This window comes from Cricetulus griseus (assembly GCF_003668045.3).
Source record: "Cricetulus griseus strain 17A/GY chromosome 1 unlocalized genomic scaffold, alternate assembly CriGri-PICRH-1.0 chr1_0, whole genome shotgun sequence".
NCBI lineage: Eukaryota > Metazoa > Chordata > Mammalia > Rodentia > Cricetidae > Cricetulus > Cricetulus griseus.
Window position 1 is genome coordinate 121,500,211 of NW_023276806.1, and position 17,768 is coordinate 121,517,978.

The 17,768-nt window shown below is 42.9% G+C and overlaps 1 protein-coding gene across 5 annotated transcripts in view; it reads left to right on the forward strand.

Annotated features, from left to right (window-relative positions):
* The window catches only part of Fndc3b (fibronectin type III domain containing 3B), a 302,457-nt gene that overhangs the window by 203,370 nt on the left and 81,319 nt on the right, over positions 1 to 17,768 (forward strand). For all 5 annotated transcript variants that reach the window (XM_027392082.2, XM_027392079.2, XM_027392080.2 and 2 more), the window contains exons 7-9: positions 4,679 to 4,737; positions 11,885 to 12,036; positions 15,434 to 15,493. In XM_027392082.2, coding sequence (XP_027247883.1) covers positions 4,679 to 4,737; positions 11,885 to 12,036; positions 15,434 to 15,493 — 271 coding nt within the window. The remainder of the gene's footprint in view (positions 1 to 4,678; positions 4,738 to 11,884; positions 12,037 to 15,433; positions 15,494 to 17,768) is intronic.

Sequence of the window (17,768 nt, forward strand, 5' to 3'; positions counted from 1 at the left end):
TTCTGCCAAATCTTAATGGAAAAACATTCGAGGGAAGGTATCTAGATGCTACTGTGAAAGTGGTGCGCAAACTTTAATTACCTTTGTATTTTCTGTCCTGTTTTAAACAAATGCCTTTCTATTATGCCTCCAAGTGAGGCAACAACCCTGGCTGGATAATGGTGGAGTTTAGTCTCCCCAAATAAAATACCTGTATCTGGCACAGGGAAGGCTTGGCTCACTAGTAGAGTCCAGCCACAGAAATGCAGAGCCGAGACCTGGTGCCTGAGTTAAGCTCACAAGGCATGAAGTTCCCTAGGACCTTTATCCAGTTTGGTGAGATTTTTGTCACTGCTTTATTTGGTGGACTTAAAAATGCTAGTTGCTTCTGTGTGATTCCATGCATACATAGGGTTCCCTGAGAAGCAAACGTAGGTCTGTTTCTTTGGGAATTTGACAGAATTGCAAATTGAATCTTCTGGTATTTCAAGCAGGCTCTAGTGTACTTGCAACAAGCAATGTATTTGAGTTACATGTGTAGAGTTTGTGGGAGTTGAGAAGACTCTCGGGTACCTTCCTGTTCCCCAACTTCTCATCAAAGTCCCAAACCTAGCCCTGCCTGTTGTTCTCTGGTTTCACAGGTGCAACCTTTGCAGGAAGGGCCTGTTGGCTTGAGGGTGGATTAATGTGAAAATGTCTGGAGGACTTTGCCTCAAAACTTGCTCCAGGGAAGAAATGATTCTTACTCCTGAATTCCACAATTAGCAACATTAGGCCCTGCTGTCCCATTTCTATTCTGTGGCTAACTCTCAGACCAGCTGGTCACTCCACCTGCAAGAGGAATTCATCTTTCCTTCCAGTTTTCTCTGATTCCAGAATTTTCTTGGAACCCAGGCCACCCTTGAAAATATTTTCCTAGACCAGAATACAACCTGCCACATTCTGAAATACAGCTTGCTGGCTTTTTTCTCTTTCATCATTGATGGGCTAGTGTTCATCCATCTTTCAGAATTTCAAAGAATATAATCACTTTCTCAACTAAACCTTTCAAAAGATTTCTGTTTTGCATTTCTGTATCAAAATACTTGATGTCAATTTTGTGGTTGTATGTGTGTGCCCACCCATGTTCATCTGTGTACACATGTATATGCAGGTACATGTGTGAAGGTCAGAGGTTGTGTTTCTCAGTCACTCTCCTTATATTTTTGAGACAGGGCATCTCACTGAATCTGGGGCTCACCAATTCAGACTAGTATAAACCCCAGGGTTCTTCCTGACCCGGCCTCCTTAACACTGGGATTACAAGCATACACTGCTGTGCCTGGCTTCTGTATGCTTGCTGGGAATCTAGACTCAGATTCTGCAAGGACTTTCCTTACTAAAGTTGTCTCTGTGGCCACTCGATGTTTTGTTTGTTTATTTGTTTGTTTGTTTGTTCTGTAGGGGCTAAGTGTTGTATTGTCCTCATATTTTAAAAATGTATTCTTCAGTGATCTTTTTTGGTTTTTTTAGGGTGTGTGTGTGTGTGTGTGTGTGTGTGTCTGTGTGTGTGTCTGTGTGTCTGTGTGTCTGTGTGTCTGTGTGTGTGTGTGTTATACATGTTTATGTGCACATGCACAGAGGCCAGATGAAGATATCCAGTGCCATTTTCTGTCACACTCTGCCTTCCTTCTTCTTCCTTCTTGCTTCTCTGCTGAAGCAAGAGTTCCTGTTTGCATTTTGGGGGCTAAAGGTGGCATCCAGCAAGCCCTGGTGATTCTCTTGTTTCCACCCAATGTAGTGCTAGGGTGCACAGGTTTTATGTGGGTACCCAGTTCACATGCTTAGGCAGTATGCATTTAGAGCATTATCTGAAGTCACTAAAGAGGGCTGAAGAATTATCTATAGTATTTACACTTAATAAATCCTAACCACTAAGTGAAGGTCCTTGAGTAATTAAACTTTTGTATGTACTTGATTCCTTTTTCCTCCCTCTCAGAGGAGTGATTTTTTTTCAAATTGGTAACAGCCAGGTTGATTTTCTATATAAAAAAAAATTATTTGAGCATACTATTTTCTTCCTTTGCCTATATTCATTCTCACAGATATTAGCAAACTTTGACTGGGTGTCTAGTTTGCTTTTATTATTGATGCCTATTTTTCTTTTCATTTAAAAATATTATTTGGCTATCTAGTTCTTGCATCTAAATGATTGGATCCTGTATTTTCATCCCTCTGGTTTAATTGGTATATCTCTCTTAAAGGGCAGCCATAGCAGGTCATTGGGAGGACTCTGATGTCCAGAGGGGCATCTACACATGAGCTGCTCTGAGACTAGGGGGAAAGTACAGAGAAAACTCGTCCTGATGTTGTTCAATTGGAATGAACATAAACACTTTTTACAGCTACAGCCAATCATGGACCTGAGTTTCTTCTCTAAGAAGGAAAGAAAATGTGAAGCAAACCAAAGAGAAATTGTGTTTATAAAGGGGGCTGTTTAAATTAGTTTAGCCTGTGCAGTTTTTCAAACAGTCTGAACTTACGTTTTTTGGAGCAAACATGAAAACCATTATTTATGGAAAGTTTAAATTTCACTTAACACATGCTCCCTCGGTGTGTGGTGTTCTTTTTTTTTTTAAACTATTCACTTTATTGTGTGTTTTTGATTTAACCTTCACTTTGCTAAAGATACTGTATGTTCTTGGGAAGAGAGATGCTTTGGGATGGTGAGACTTGAACCAACAACAAAGGGGGAAAAAAAAGGAGTCTCTCTTGTGATTCCACAAAAGTGTTTCCATGCTTTTAAAATTACTTTCTTTTCCTTTGTATTTTTTGCTGGCAGATGTGGTCTTTCCAGGGCATACATATATCCTGAGGTTCCCACTGTACCTTCTAACTGTTCTTTTTGTTTGTTTGTTTGTTTGTTTGTTTTTGTTTTTCAAGACAGGGTTTCTCTGTGTAGCTTTGGAGCCTATCCTGGCACTCGCTCTGGAGACCAGGCTGGCCTCAAACTCACAGAGATCCACCTGCCTCTGACTCCCAAGTGCTGGGATTAAAGGTGTGCGCCACCAACGCCTGGCCCAGGAGCTTTTTACTTAACCACTGGGTTGACATTTCCAGCATTTCAGATTGAGTTTTTCTTCCATCCTCCCCATCAGCCCCATATATGGTGTTACTGTCTTTATTTAATTCATCTATTTGTATTATCAGTTGGGAGTTTATCTTCTTGCAGTGTAGCCTAGGCTAGCCTGGAACTCCAGATCCTCAGCTTTCCACCTCCCAGGTGTTGAGATTACAGGGCTTTGTTTTTGTTTTGTTTTTAATAGGAAACAAACCAGGTACTGTAGGCCTTTCCTACTAAAATGTGTACCTGCCAGACCAAACAAGAGTATGAAAGAACTCAGCAGGGTCATTATTTTCAGATATTGTTAGTACATAGCAATCAGTGGGATTTGAGTGACAGAGTGGGAAGTCAGTGAGACAGTCCTTGAGCAGGTGACTGAGATTACACCCGAGTAGTAAACACAGGTCCTTATGAAATGTGGGGCTGGCTAACCAACTTTGCCCCAGTTTTGTTGCCACATGTCTGCTTCCCCACAGGGCTCCCTTAATCTAGGTTGATCTAGAGCTTTCCCACTGCCCTCCTCCAGGTTGCCTTGAGGACAGCTTCATCCTCTGATGTTGCAATTACCGTTTCGTTTTCCTCCACCTTCTCCCCACTAACCTGCAAATAGTGGGAGACAAGGACTTATGCCCTGGGAATCATGTCTTTCTAGCATTGGGCTTATAAACCAGAACAAATAGTTGTGGAATCCATCACAACTCAGATTTAGACTCCAGGCCTCCTGGAAGTGAAGCAGTTTGAATTCTGTTACTTGCTTTTATTTGGCTATCTATCTTTCCCATCTCTGTATGCCAAAGCATTTTCTTCCTTGTATTTCTAAGGTGTGGGTTTTACCACACTATGAAAATGTCCCTTTCCTCATCTTATTGAAGACACCATCACCCATCTAGTTGATGAAGACTAGAATATCACTGCTCGTGTGCCCTTGCTCATGTCTGTCACATCCAGTTTTGAAACTGCTGTGTCTCCCAGCAGAGTTATGTTTTCACTCTGTTTGCCACCAACTCTAACTGAAGGTAGCACTGTCCTTTGCCTGTACCAGTGCAGCAATGGATTAACCCACCACACACCTTCCTTATATCAATTATTGATGCAGAGGTCTAGTGTTTCTTCAAGTTCCAGCTGAGTTGTGTAAGTCCTTCTACTTAAACACTGCAGTTCAAATGTAAAACCCAAGCTATATAAGGGTTTTACTATAAACTACAAACAAATGAATACACGGATACATATGTACATACATACATCCTGAAGAAAAGTTTTAACTCATGCCTTTGTCACTCAAGTTCACCTTCTCTTAGAAGGTGTTCTGTATATTTCCAGTTGTAAGGGTCTCCTGGTGGCCCTTCTTATGACCCCTTATTCCCTGGTGTGTGTTGAACAAAGTAGGACTAAATCAAGCTGACCTGGTGAATACTTACAAATACACTGGCAAGCTAACACAAGCACAGTGATGTTCTTAGCAATGTTCAAGGTGGCACTGGCAATGTGTAGTACCAGGTAATTGACTGATTTGATGATCTCTGTGACTAAGGCATGGAGAAGGAAACTGACAGCCTTCCTGCCTTGTAACATTTTGTCCCCTTCTTGTCTTTGCAGAATATGAGTTGGAAGTAAAGAGGGTGCAAGACATTCTTTCCGGAATAGAGAAACCACAGGTATGTCTTCTGGACCTCGCGGCAAGAACAACATGTTCTTAAGTATTCCTAATGTGCTTTTATTTTGCCACACCACCAGTAAGCAGAAGGACCCCTTCCCATTGCAAATTTTGATAAGCTTGAAATAGTAGTCAGTTATTAACAGACCACGAAAATCTAGAACAGGCTTCTGTGTAGACACCTACTGAAATGCCACCTTTGTGCAAACGTTCTGATGCATCTACATTGTCATGGGTCTACAGAGCAGTTTGTTCTTGGTAATTTCTGGTTACCTTTGTAAAGGAAAGAATAATACATTTAGAAATCCCAGGTATTTCCCTAGGTAGATTTCAGAACAGTATTAGTACATTAGAGGAAATTGGGCACAATGGAAAGAAAAAGATGGTGGGAGTGGTAATGTTGTGAGATTTAGGTTTCATTTGCCAGGTGTTTTGAAATTCAGCTAGAAATTTATAATGTTGATTCAACCTTTTTGTCTGAGCTATAGCCAAAGTTTTGAGGGAGTGTTTTTCTGGCTGAATTGGAAAATCTTGATTCTTGGTGTTACAAAGACTGGGGCTTTTTAAAATCAGACTCCATTGGACTAAACCTAGGAGCATGGGTGTGTTGGAAGGTGGACGTTACAGGCATTTGTGAGGGACCTTGCTGGAGACTTGAGGAGTCTGAGGTCACTCTGCATAGGTCAAGCAGTCATTGTGAGTTCCTAGGCAGAGGTGCTAAGTAACCAGGGCTACATTTACAGACTGATCTAAGTTGGCAGATGAGTTGGAACAAAAGGGTGGGCCCCGTGGGGGGTTGGGGAAGGTTAGGAATCCTCACACTCCTCATTGTCCATAGGATGGGGTACAGGAGTCAGATTAGGTGGTCATGTCCAATGTGGCAAGGAAGGCCAGATATTAGGTCAGTTCTAAAGATAAATTGATTAAATTATTACCCATTTGATACCAAATGTCAGAGTAGCTGGGCTTTTAGCATCAGAGCATCCCAGTTCAACTGCTTTCCCCGTTGCTGCCCTTGCCATTAAGTGGGTTGGCCTCATGGTGTTCAGTACCTCTGGTAGTGCCTCTAGTCTTGCTGTGGCCTGGATGTATCCCTGCCATTGCTCATAACACATAGCTCTCAAGGTATTTCTGAAAGTCTCTTCCAGCTGCCTTCTGTACGTTCATTTTAGGCTCCTTTTGTATCTTCATGGCCATTCCTGGACATATTAGGTCTGTTTCACTTGCAGATCATACAGAAAAATGAATACAGCACACAATTGGAAGTGTCTGGTAGACTCAATGCTGTGGAAACAGGAGGACCAAGAGCAGGAATGGGCAACTATAATCATAGTTCACATTGTAGGCACAACAACAGATTGGGGTTGGGGATAGAGGTAAAGAGCAGGGAGAGATTAGAAAAGTATTAAGGGGCTGGGAGATGACTCCAGGGGCAAATGCTTGTTGTGCAAATATGACGACCCGAGCTTGGATCTCAGCACCCACATAAAAACACAAAACAAACAACCCAAGTGTGATGGAACACCTGTAATCTAAGCACAAGTGGACAGACACAAGTGGTTCCCAGGGCTTGCTGACTGACAGGTACAGCTGAAACAGTAAGTTCCAAATTCAGTGAGAGAACCTGTCTCAGAACATAAGGCTGGAGAAACAACTCAGCAGTAAGAGTACCAATTACTCTTACACAGGACCTAGGTGGCTTCCCAGACTGAGGCGGGAGGCATGCGGCCTGCCGGCACACTTCCCCTAGTCCTGGTGACAACTGCTCATTCCCCAGCCCAGCCAGTCATTTGCACAGTTTTCTCTCTCCTGTCTTCTTTCTCTTGTCCCTTCTTACTAAAGTTCTTATGTATGATTGTCCCTTAGTCTTTGTGCTCTCAAAACCTAGCTATCACTGTCCTTGACACATACAGAACCCTGGACAACTGTTTCTGAAGAAATATCTGACAGACATATCTAGATTCTGGTGGGTAGAATAGATGCCCCAAGACTGGCCAGTGTGGAGGAAGGCCGGGACAGAGGATGTCACAGTGCCAGGCAGCAGTTGAGAGGGAGTGGCCATGTTTTACAATCATGTCTCTGGGTTTTTCCCTGTACAGCTGTTATCTATCTCCCTGACCTTAGCCAAGGTTTAGCCCCTTCCTGATGTAAAATGAGGTGTCTCAGTGTCTTCATCTTTTAAAGTAAATGTAATTAATAAAAACAACATGGGAATCTGAGGGGGGAGTTGCATGCTGTGTTAGAGGCTTTCCTTACAGTTTGTAGTGTGTAGTTAGGTGAGAGGGCAGCTGTGTACTACACTCAGATGAGAAGCGCACCAGGCTACTCTCCTGATGAATCTGAGCTGAGAAGAAGGTTGGGCCCATAATTGGCATGAGCCATTCTTCCTTCTTTTTCCTTTCCACTGCATCCTATGTCAACTCTAAATGACAGGGATTTTTCTTTGCGATTTCTGCTAACCATGCAAGGGCAGAAATGGCATCTAGGGCTTGCAGACCCCAGTCACCTTGATGTAACCTTGGGCTCACCAAACTGAGTCATTTACTGTTCCCTGAAAGAGATCCAAATACTTGGCCAGTTTCCTAAGGTCTATCTCCTGATACACAAGGTATTTGTCCTGCAGCTCTGCCCTTGGGTGCCTTGGGGACTTGGCAGTCATGGCCCACTGCTTTACCTGAGGTGGGATCTCAAATGCTGCCCTCTGTGTGGTTTAGGAATTAGCTGCCTCACTGGTTCGATCTCCTCAGATGGTGATGCTCAGTGCAGCCCTCCCCACCCCCATCTCCCTACCCCCGGTGTCCTGGTTCTCAGGACAATAATGACATATAATCTGAAGCTGGGTCGTGTGTCATTTCCATGGGCTAATGTTGAGTGTGAAGAAACAATTGGTTTGTCAGTACAGAAGGGAGACCTAGGAGGAACACTTCTTTGAGAGCTGTCTGGGAACAGAGCTGAAGCACAGCACGTCGGGAGCTGGAAAAGCAGATGAACCGGGAGTTGTGGATCTGAATGTCTGTCCTTTACCCTTTTCTCTCCCGTGTGTTTTTCTTTTGGGTTAGTCATCACGAAGGCTTCTGCCTTCACCAGATTAGAGGGCCTCCAGCATAGCTAAATCCTGAGAGTAACAAGTAAACAAATGCAGTTTTACAGGCTACTTCAAACACTGACCAGAAGGGGCAAAGAGAAAGGATAAAGGATTGCTACAAGTTAGTACACTTTACAGTTCACACAGGCAACTACTCTCCAGTTAGAATCTAGTTTTAAATACATAGGAAAGACCAGGCTGTAACCAATGAGGAGCTGGTTAGAAGTAGTTTCCTAAGCCCTCAAGGCATTTTTAGATGGTTGGCTAATCCCTATGCAGACTTAGTTCATACACTTCCCAAAGACCCTTTGTATCAATGTTACCTTCATCAGTAATTCAGAACTAGAAATCACCACTTCTATCACTGCTTCTAAAGGTATTGACTTTTAGTGGTGGCCAACCCCTTTAAATGTCCATAAAGCCGGTATACTTTGAGACACTATCTGTAGCCATGGCAATCACTGAAGTGAACAAAAGAGCAGCATTCCAGGTGACTCAGTGATCAGCACTGGTGAGAAAGGTTGGAAACAAAGAGAGGAGTTGGCAGTGTGAAGTTCCAGGACCCATTCGGTCACTTAGGCTTGACCCCCCCCAGTTCCCATCTCATCTTACCACTCTAGTCCTGACCCATTTGATGTAAATACATCTGGGGCTGAGGGTTGGCCCCTGGGTGGCATTGTGTTGAAAGACAAAAGCTGTGTTTCTACCTTGAGGTAGAAGTGACTTCCAAGTCCAAAGGGAGGCCCACCACTCTTTCCCATAGGATGCCAGTGGCCATCAGAGCTTAAGGGTGGAATTCCTAGGGGCATTTGTCCTTAGGAAGCAGTGCTGATTTCCCAGAGTGCACTTGTGTTGGGAAGGCCCTTGGTAAGGTTGCTTTTCCACAAGTATCTATGTATCCTCAAGGCTGGCTCATAGTCTAGGGAGAAGTAAACACTATTTTAGCTGGTACTTCTAGGAGCACATGCCTTTGCTCATTTAAATAAATAAATCTACAAGGAGAAATGTGTTTTTAGCAGTTGCTAGGAAAGATGAAGTTTGAAGGGTGTGAATTTATGAATGTGTGCTTGGTATCTGAAGGCCTGGCTTTCACCAGACTATTCGGAGAGACGTGTGAGTTCACACCTCTTATCATAGAATCGGTGTCACTACCTGTTTGGATCATGGAATGGTGCAAGGCAGTCACTTAGCACCTCAGCAAATGTCTGCCCAGTGAGGGAGCCTCCTTTTTTAATGGAAGCTGAACCTTTCATAGTGAAACAGCACCTTTGAAATTAAAATTACTCAATAGCTCAGGGTTACGAGAGCAGGTATGTGGAAGAATCCAGCATATACCCTGCTGTGTATGAGAAACTAAAGAGCAAAGAAATCAACCACCAACAGATCGATGCTCCAGCAGTGAAATGAGCACCCAGGAGACGGAAAGTGTGGCCAGAGCATACTGACCAGCAGACTGTGAGGACCATTCGTAGACTGTCCTGGTCTGTCCCAGGATTCTACAGTGCCTGTCTACCCCAGTGCCCCTTGTATTAGCTGCTCGTCATGTTGTATGACAAAATGCCTGAGAAAGGCAGCATAAGGGAGGAAGGGTTCATAGTGGCTCACACTTGGAAGATGGGACATGTTGATGGCAGGAGCATGAGGCAGCTGGTCAGAGTACCTTCCCAGTTAGGAAGGAGGGATGATGAATGCTGGTACTTGACTCATTTCCTGATTTTTATCCGGTCTGGGACCCTGGCCCATTGATTGGTGCCACCCACATTCAGGTTCGTCCCACCTCCATGAACCTGATCTAGATAAACCTGAACAAACATGCCAGAGGCTTATTTGTCTCTTTGTAAAGCCTGTCAATTTCACAGTTGGTCATAATTACACACTCCCGGGCTCTGTGAGCCTGGACACTGTGTCCTAATCATCTCTCCAGAGCTCCTCATAAGGGCACTGTGATTACTCCTGCGGAAACAAAGGCAGGGTTTGACCTGCATTTAAAAGCTTATTAAGCCCAGGGCAGTGGGAAAGACAAAAGCTGTTTGGGGCAGGAACGGACCATGAAAGGTGTGGATGGTCAGTCTGCAGATCAGAGGCCAGGGTGGATCCTGATCCCACATTCTGGCCCATTAGATGGTGTAGTTCATTGCAAGGTTGGCAGCAGGAGAGCTGGAGTCTGGAGCCCCAGCTGGAGGGCTGGAGACTGGTCCTTTAATGACCTCTCATGTGTCCAAGGATATGGAGACATTACACATCTGTCTATTGTGCTGCCTCTATGAAAACAATGTAGCCAGGTGGTATTGGTATACGCCTTTGCAGGCAGATCTCTGTGAGTTTGAGGCCACCAGAGGAACTCACTCACTACAGAGTGAGTTCCAGGACAGCCAGGGACACAAAACAAAACAACAAAGAAACTAAATGTACCATATTCTCTCTGATTTAGTTTTTGCTCAGCAAACACTTACTTAGCAGCCACTGCTCATCATTGAATACGACTTAGTTTGTGCTCTTTGGAAGAGATAGAGTGTTATGAGATTTCCTGCCAAGTTCTGCAACCACCTCAGAGCCCCAAATAAACACTCAAACACTATATTAGTAATGAATACTATTGGCCAGTGACTAGGGCTTCTTATTGGATAGCTCTGCCTTCGTTATTAACCCATAACTACTAATCTATACATATGTACATGGTCTTCTTTTACCGGAGAACGAGTCTGGACCTGTTACTGCTGTCGAGTCCTACATTGTGACTCACTCTGCCTAAGTTTCCCACAATCCTCCTCATCTCCTAGCCCCACCTATCTTGTTTCCCTATTGGCCAACAGTGCTTTGTTCATCAACCAATAAGACAAACATACAGAAGACATCCTCATCATTAGAGTCTGTCAGGTTGAGGATGTGGTGGCAGTCCCTACTGAGCAGAGGTGTGATGCTGAGTGGAGCACTTCAGTTGAGGCTATGTGGTGGCAGTGAGGTGAACTTCTCATGAGGTCTCGAAGGATGAAGAGGAATCTGGCTAAATGTGCCATGGTGCTATACCTATATGGAACAGAAATTTTATCAAAGGAATGTCTGCTAAAATTGAAGTAAGTAGCAGAGCGAATAACAGTGCTCAGCATTTATCTCCCTATCCACTATTTGTGCTTTCAAATTATTGTGAGTATATAGATTTCCATAATTTATATTGATCAGATAGTGGCAAAAATAGGAGAACACTCTAGGGACTGCCTGGTTGTGTATTCCTTTCACCTAGAGCTGAAATAGTCAACAATAAAGACAGGGTGAACAGGTGAACACTAAGCTTTAGCATTTGTATTGAATCCCACTCCTTTGTTCATTTTAATGAGGTATACAGACCAGGAGACGGGTTGTAAATAATGGTCTTTAGAAAATTAAAGTTTGAAAGTTCCATTGTTAGATTTCTATTAAAGATTAAGCCTTATGCATCATCAAGTTAGGTTTCTCTAGAAGCAGGCGCTAAAACAGGAACTCATACAGATAGTTATTTGGGAGATGACTTAGAGAGCCTGAGACAGAAGGGTAGCTGAGACCAGGCAGAGAAGGAAACCAAGGCTAGACATGTTCTAAATGAGCAGATTGGAGCTGTGGACAGCAGGGAGTGTCCAGCGGTGCCTGAAGAGGGCATGTAGAACAACGCAGCAGTGGTGAGAATCAAGGCATTTGCTGTTTCCTGGAAATACATAGGATTTCAGGGTCTCCATGGGACCAATGTTACCTTCACAAGACAGGTTAACACCCAGAAAAGTTGGAAGGTTCTAGGAAACACCTTTGTTTACCTTGAAATTATCAGGTAGTGAGTAGCATGAGTGTTTGTCAGACTCAGTGAGTCTGCGCACTGAGGACGATGCTACAGGAGCTGAGCATCCTTTGGACATCAGGCCTTTAACAAAAGAGCAACAGATAGGACTTTGGTTAAAATTAAAGCTGCCTTGGATTAACTTTGTGTCACTGTTATTGATAACAAATCCATAACTCAAGGCAGCTGTGCCAGAATCATATGGAATTGTGGAATGCATGTGGACACTGTTAACTCCCCCCCCCTTTTTTTTTTCAGGTGTCTAATATCCAGGCACGAGCAGTTGTGTTGTCCTGGGCACCCCCTGTTGGACTGTCCTGTGGACCCCATGGTGGTCTCTCCTTTCCTTACAGCTATGAGGTTGCCTTATCTGACAAAGGGAGAGATGGGAAATACAAGATCATTTACAGGTAATGTATATTTCTACATGGTTTTCTTTGCTACTAAATTGTATCATTGAAGAAAAAAAATGGGAAATTCAGACTATGCCAATTTCCTTTTTAAGTCAGTAATTTTAAACATTAGTAATCACGGGGCTGAGGGTATAGCTTACTGCCAGAGCACTTGCCTAGCATGCATGAGGCCCTGGGTTCAAGTCTCAGTACTGGGAAGAGGGATAGTAATTATAGTACCAGGAATTAATTAATTTGTTAAATTAATTATTCATCAGAAATTAATAATATAGGGCTATATAGTGAAATAAACCTTTTGATTTGCCAGGCATTGGTGGTGCACGCCTTTAATCCCAGTACTCGGGAGGCAGAGGCAGGCAGATCTCTGTGAATTCGAGGCCAGTCTGGTCTCCAGAGTGAGTGCCAGGATAGGTTCTAAAGCTACACAGAGAAACCCTGTCTTGAAAAACCAAAAAATAAATAAATAAATAAATAAATAAATAAATAAATAAATAAATAAATAAATTGATTATATGCTAATTGTCAATATAGTATCAATAAAAAATTTCTACCAAGGTCTGTCAGGACAGAAAGTGACTAAATTTTTCAGTAGCTATATACACCAAATGGCTATAAAGTGAATTACATTAGAGCCACTTCTTTTTGTAGGCCTGTGTCTTAGTTAGGGTTTCTATTGCCATGAAGAGACAACATGGCCATGGCAACTCTTCTAAAGGAAAAGATTTAATTGAGGTGGCAGCTTACAGTTTCAGAGGTTTAGTCCATTATCTTCATGGCGGGGAACATGGTGGCATGCAGGCAGAAATGGTGCTGGCTACATCTCAATCAAAAGGCAACAAGAAGTGTGCTGTGACACTGGACAGTATTTTGAGCATAAAGATTTCAAAACCTGCCTCCACAGTGACACACTTCCTGCAACAAGACCACACCTACCCCAACAAAGCCAGACCTCCTAATAGTGCCACTCCCTATGAGCTTATGGGACCCAAATATGTTCATACTACCACAGCCTGTTATTTGAAAGCTACAGTATCTTTGGTTTCCATTTCACACTGCCTTTTACCCTCTATAATGTATTGAAGGTTTCTTTAAAACATTAAGAAGCTTTATTAAATGGTTCTGAGTTGAGCACACCGAGGACAATACAGAGTCCCACACATCAGCTGATCTGGTGGTTTATAGCTGTTTTCTAAATGTGATAAAAACGTTAGGGTCAAGTCCTTTCTCCTTTGTATGGTTCACGTTTGCAGACCAAGAAATCAGAAAGTCAGTTTTATTTGAACTCCTTGTTGGACCTCCCTGTGGGTGGCCCTGATGGACTGTGCACGGCAGTATAACTCAGCTCACACAAATCCCATTTGTATCTCATCCAAAAGCCTTTGTTTCTCTTCATTTCTCTTTCCATCAGTGCCATGCAGTGTTGCCCACTTTCTCTTCTGCTTTCATGATGTCCTACCCAGATAAGCCGACTTGTGAACAAGTAGAGAAAAAGACATAAATAAAGAGCCATTCCAGTGCTGACCCTTCTCTTCCTCCCACTCTTCTCTGTTGTCTCTTCCTTGGTCCCTGCTGTGTCTCCTGACTTTTCTGCACCTGCTCTCACCCTGAATCATCAGATGTCTTCCCTGTAGAGCCACACCAGAACCATGCCATCACTCCTTTGCAAGAACACTCTAGAGATTGCCATGTTTGTTTGGAATAAAACCTCAGTTTGGTGATCTGTCTTTTAATCATTTTATCCTATTTTTTTTTAAAAAAAGATACATCTAGATACACATTGGAAGAGAATAGAGCCTCCAGCTCCTCACTCAGGAATTAGAGACTGGAAAGGCATCTTGCTTTTTTGCCCAGGCTGGTGAAGAACTGATATGATCTTCGTCCCTCGGGCTCCCCAGGAGCTGGAACTACTGGGGTAGAGTACAGATACATACCACTGCCCCTGACTAGCTACATCCTATTGATTTGAGATAAACACTGGTGCTAACAGCTAGAGTCCCAGGTACCCTCAGGAGCTAGGTACATGATACAGTGCAGGCTGCTGTTTATGGTTGCAAGCCTGTCTGCTAGAAGGGAGCACTTGCCCCTCAACTTCAATTGTTGGCATTTGTTGATTCTTTAGGGGTTTTTTCCCCCCAACAGATGCTAAAAGTCTCAATGACTGTGTTGTTTTTGTCATGTCAATCTAGTTCTGCAAATCACAGAACGTTTTCAGTTGCAATGCAGGTCAAGCTGCAGCTGGGTATGAACATAGCTTCTGGTGTGAAACTTAAAACAACTTTATTTGGGAGAAGTTCAGATGTAGCAAACATTTGGTATAAAGATGGATATGTGGAGGTGTGTTCTGTATATATGTTTCTGACACTAATCTTTTATCCTATTAACCTTTCTAGCTGTGTCTTTTTCTCTTCTACATGAATTTCTTCACTTAGTTTCATACATCACAATCCTTTACCACTAGGTATTTCATGTTTTCTAGCACAAGGATGTTTTTTGGTTTTTTTGTTTTTTTTTTTTTTGTTTTTTTTTTGTTTTTTTTTTTAGATAACCTTGTTGTAATTACCAGTTTTGTTAATTATCAGAACTAATTCCAGTTTTGCCAGCTGACTTTATGAATCGCTTGTACTGAAAACCAAGTTAGTGTTGTTATTCCTTCAGGATAGTTCTAGTGAATTCACTTAGTTGTCCAGTCTCTTTTAATGTGTCACTTGATAGTTTTGAAGAATGAGGAATAAGGTATGGACACACACATACCCTCTGTCTTTAGAAAAATTAAATCCCAGTTTTGCTGTGTAGTTCCCTTGCCTGTCCTTGAACTTATGTTTATCCTGCCTCAACACCCTAGTTCTGGATGTGTGTTACCACGTCTGGCCTTTTGGCCACAATTAAACAGAATATGCCTTATTTTGTACCGGTAGTTTCCTTATCACTAAGGTTGAGGCTCTTTCCGCTTTGGCTCACAGAAGTGGTTTTACTTATGTCAGAGAGATGTTGGGGGCCTGGGATGGACTATAAATTCATTGGGGAGGGGCTTGCTGAGGGCATTGGGGGTCAGAGAATGCCTGGGAGCCACATTTGCCGGACAGCTGGCATGTTTTCTTGCAGACTTGCCTGTCTGGGTACTTATTTGCTTTGATGTCCTGGTTTAGGGAATCATAAGACATTTAAAACTTAATTGACTTTGTTGTTTCTTAGATCTGAGTGGTGTCATTCAAAGGAGTCTGATTTTCAATTAAAAAAAATAAAAAAGACAGCCACCAAATAGGGTTTATTTCTGGGTTTTGGTGAATGCAGACATAGTAGTATTACTATTGGTGAATGACTGTGAAACCCAGTCCCAAAGCTGCTTTGCCTTTGAGACCAGTATACTAAACTAACAAATCCTTTGTCTTTGCAGTGGAGAAGAATTGGAATGCAACCTGAAAGATCTCAGGCCTGCCACTGATTACCACGTGAGGTAAGTTTGGAACCAGCCCTGGATGTAGCTGCAGAGCCCAGGTCGCCACTGTGCATCCCATGCCTCCTGTTCAATGGATTGAATGACACTACCCCCATGGAAGGTGTGGGCCCAGAGCCGTGGCCATTTGTTCACATTCTGTACATGGAGCACAGCACTTTTAAGGACCCAGGGCTGCTCTGGGATAAATAAGGGAGGTATTCTGAACAGCATGTTTATCTTTAAAAAATAATTTTTAGGGATGGGGAGCTGGCTCAGTCAGTAAAGTGAACTACCTTGTCTCAAAGAGTAAGGCAGAAGACAATTCAGGTAAATGCCCAACATCCATCTCTGGGTTCCCCTCACCCCACAAACAATAACAATGATTTTATAAGAGCTTCTAAGATCTATTGGATGACTTGGCCTAGCATATAATGTTTTCTTTGGTGTGTGTATATATATACATACATACATACATACATACATACATAGATATATCCGTCAAGGGTCTGCTTTTTCTTTACCATAGAGATATCAGTTGCTCATCATAGATGGAACCTCTGTGTTCAGACCCAATGACAGGAGTAGGCTTTCACATGTTAGAACAATTTTGGGTCTTAAAAGCCAGTAGACTTTGAAATAGGCAAATAATGCAGAGATCAAATTATCTCTGAAGTGAGTAAACCCATTTTGACCAAGCAAAAACCCTTGTAGAGTGACCTATAGTTTAGAACTCCTCTGTGGTTGTTCTGAGGCCTATGATGTGACCCCAGCAGACAGGGCTAGCTGGTTTAGGCAAAGCCCGGCCATCCTGATAGAGCACCCTAAGATCCAAATTGCTTGGAGCCCATCTTAGTATTTAATGGTGCAGCTATCCATCCAACTTGTCAGACTTCTAAATGTTCCTATTTTACCTAGTTTCCAAGTTGAGCAGAAAATAAACAAAGCCCTGTGATGGCGTGAAGACAGAGTAGCCTGGTAGGAAGCTGGAGTTCTGTTGCTGGAGTTTCTTTCTAGCCTGGTCTCTCAGCCGATTAGCCCCAAATAATATGCTATATTAATTATAAACTGTTGGCCAATGGCTAGGCCACTTACTGGCTAACTCTCTCTTAAGTATTAACCCATAACTATAATCTATGTGTTTCTACATGGCCTTATCTAACTGGAGAAAGCCTAGCATGTCCTATCTGCCTGGTCTCTTCAAGGCCTCTCTCTTCTCTCCCCAACATTCTCCAAGTCTCCTAGTCCTGCCTATCTTTCTGCGTCAATGTTTTATTCATCAACCAATAAGAGAAACATATAAACAGAAGGACATCCCCCATCAAGTCCTAGTTTAGTTCTGCCATAAATTGGCTGTTTAAATGTCAACATCAGTAAAATTCTATGACCCAGTTTTCTCTTTAACAGAAGTGATGTGAATGTGATAGGTGCCAAACCTGACATCCTGAATTCAATTCCACATGCAGGAAGGAGGAACTGACTCTCACGAGCTGTCCTCTGACACATAGCACATGCACGTATACACATGTGCAAAGAGAGATTAATCAATTAATTAAATGTGGAAATGGAGGGGGGGCATGCTGTCTACATGTATCATACACATACAATCTCAGCACTTGAGAAGTACAGGCATTCAAGGTCATCCTGGGCTACATAGGGAATTGGAGGCCAGCCTGGCAAATGACACCCTATTTCAAATGGGGAAAAGAGGGAAAAAAGTTGAGTTTGCAATGTATTCATTAGGGACACATGTGCTCTACACTTGGTTATTCTGTATCATCGTAGTGGCCATCCAATGCCAAGTGGGAGGCCATTCCCTGGGAAAGATTAAGTCTGGCTCTTAGAGCTTCTTTAGTTGCTCATAGGTCTTTGTCTAGGGTTGAGGCGTCTTTAGTTTCCATGCCTCCACAATTGCGTGTCTGTTGATGTCTCCCTGCTTGAAGTCTTGTTTAGGAAGCCATGTTGTGAGTCTTCAGGGGTCTAGCATCCCTGACATTTCTAGAGGACAGTCTAATGAGAAACTCTCTGTTCCCCTGGCTCTTGCAGTGTCCCCCATGCTGTCCTTCTGAGCTGATTTCCTGAGCCCTAAGGTTCAGGAATTGTGTTGTTCGATGTATCATTTGGGCCTGGCCATCACATGATCTCTTGTTCTCTGCATTTTCATCAGTTGTGGTTTTCTGTAATGTTCTGTAATGATACATCATACTTTCAGAGTTCCAGGAATATGTGTCAGTAGCAAATTCAGTACTCACTACCGAGGGCTGTGTGGAAATGCATTTGCTGTGGAAAACCTGTA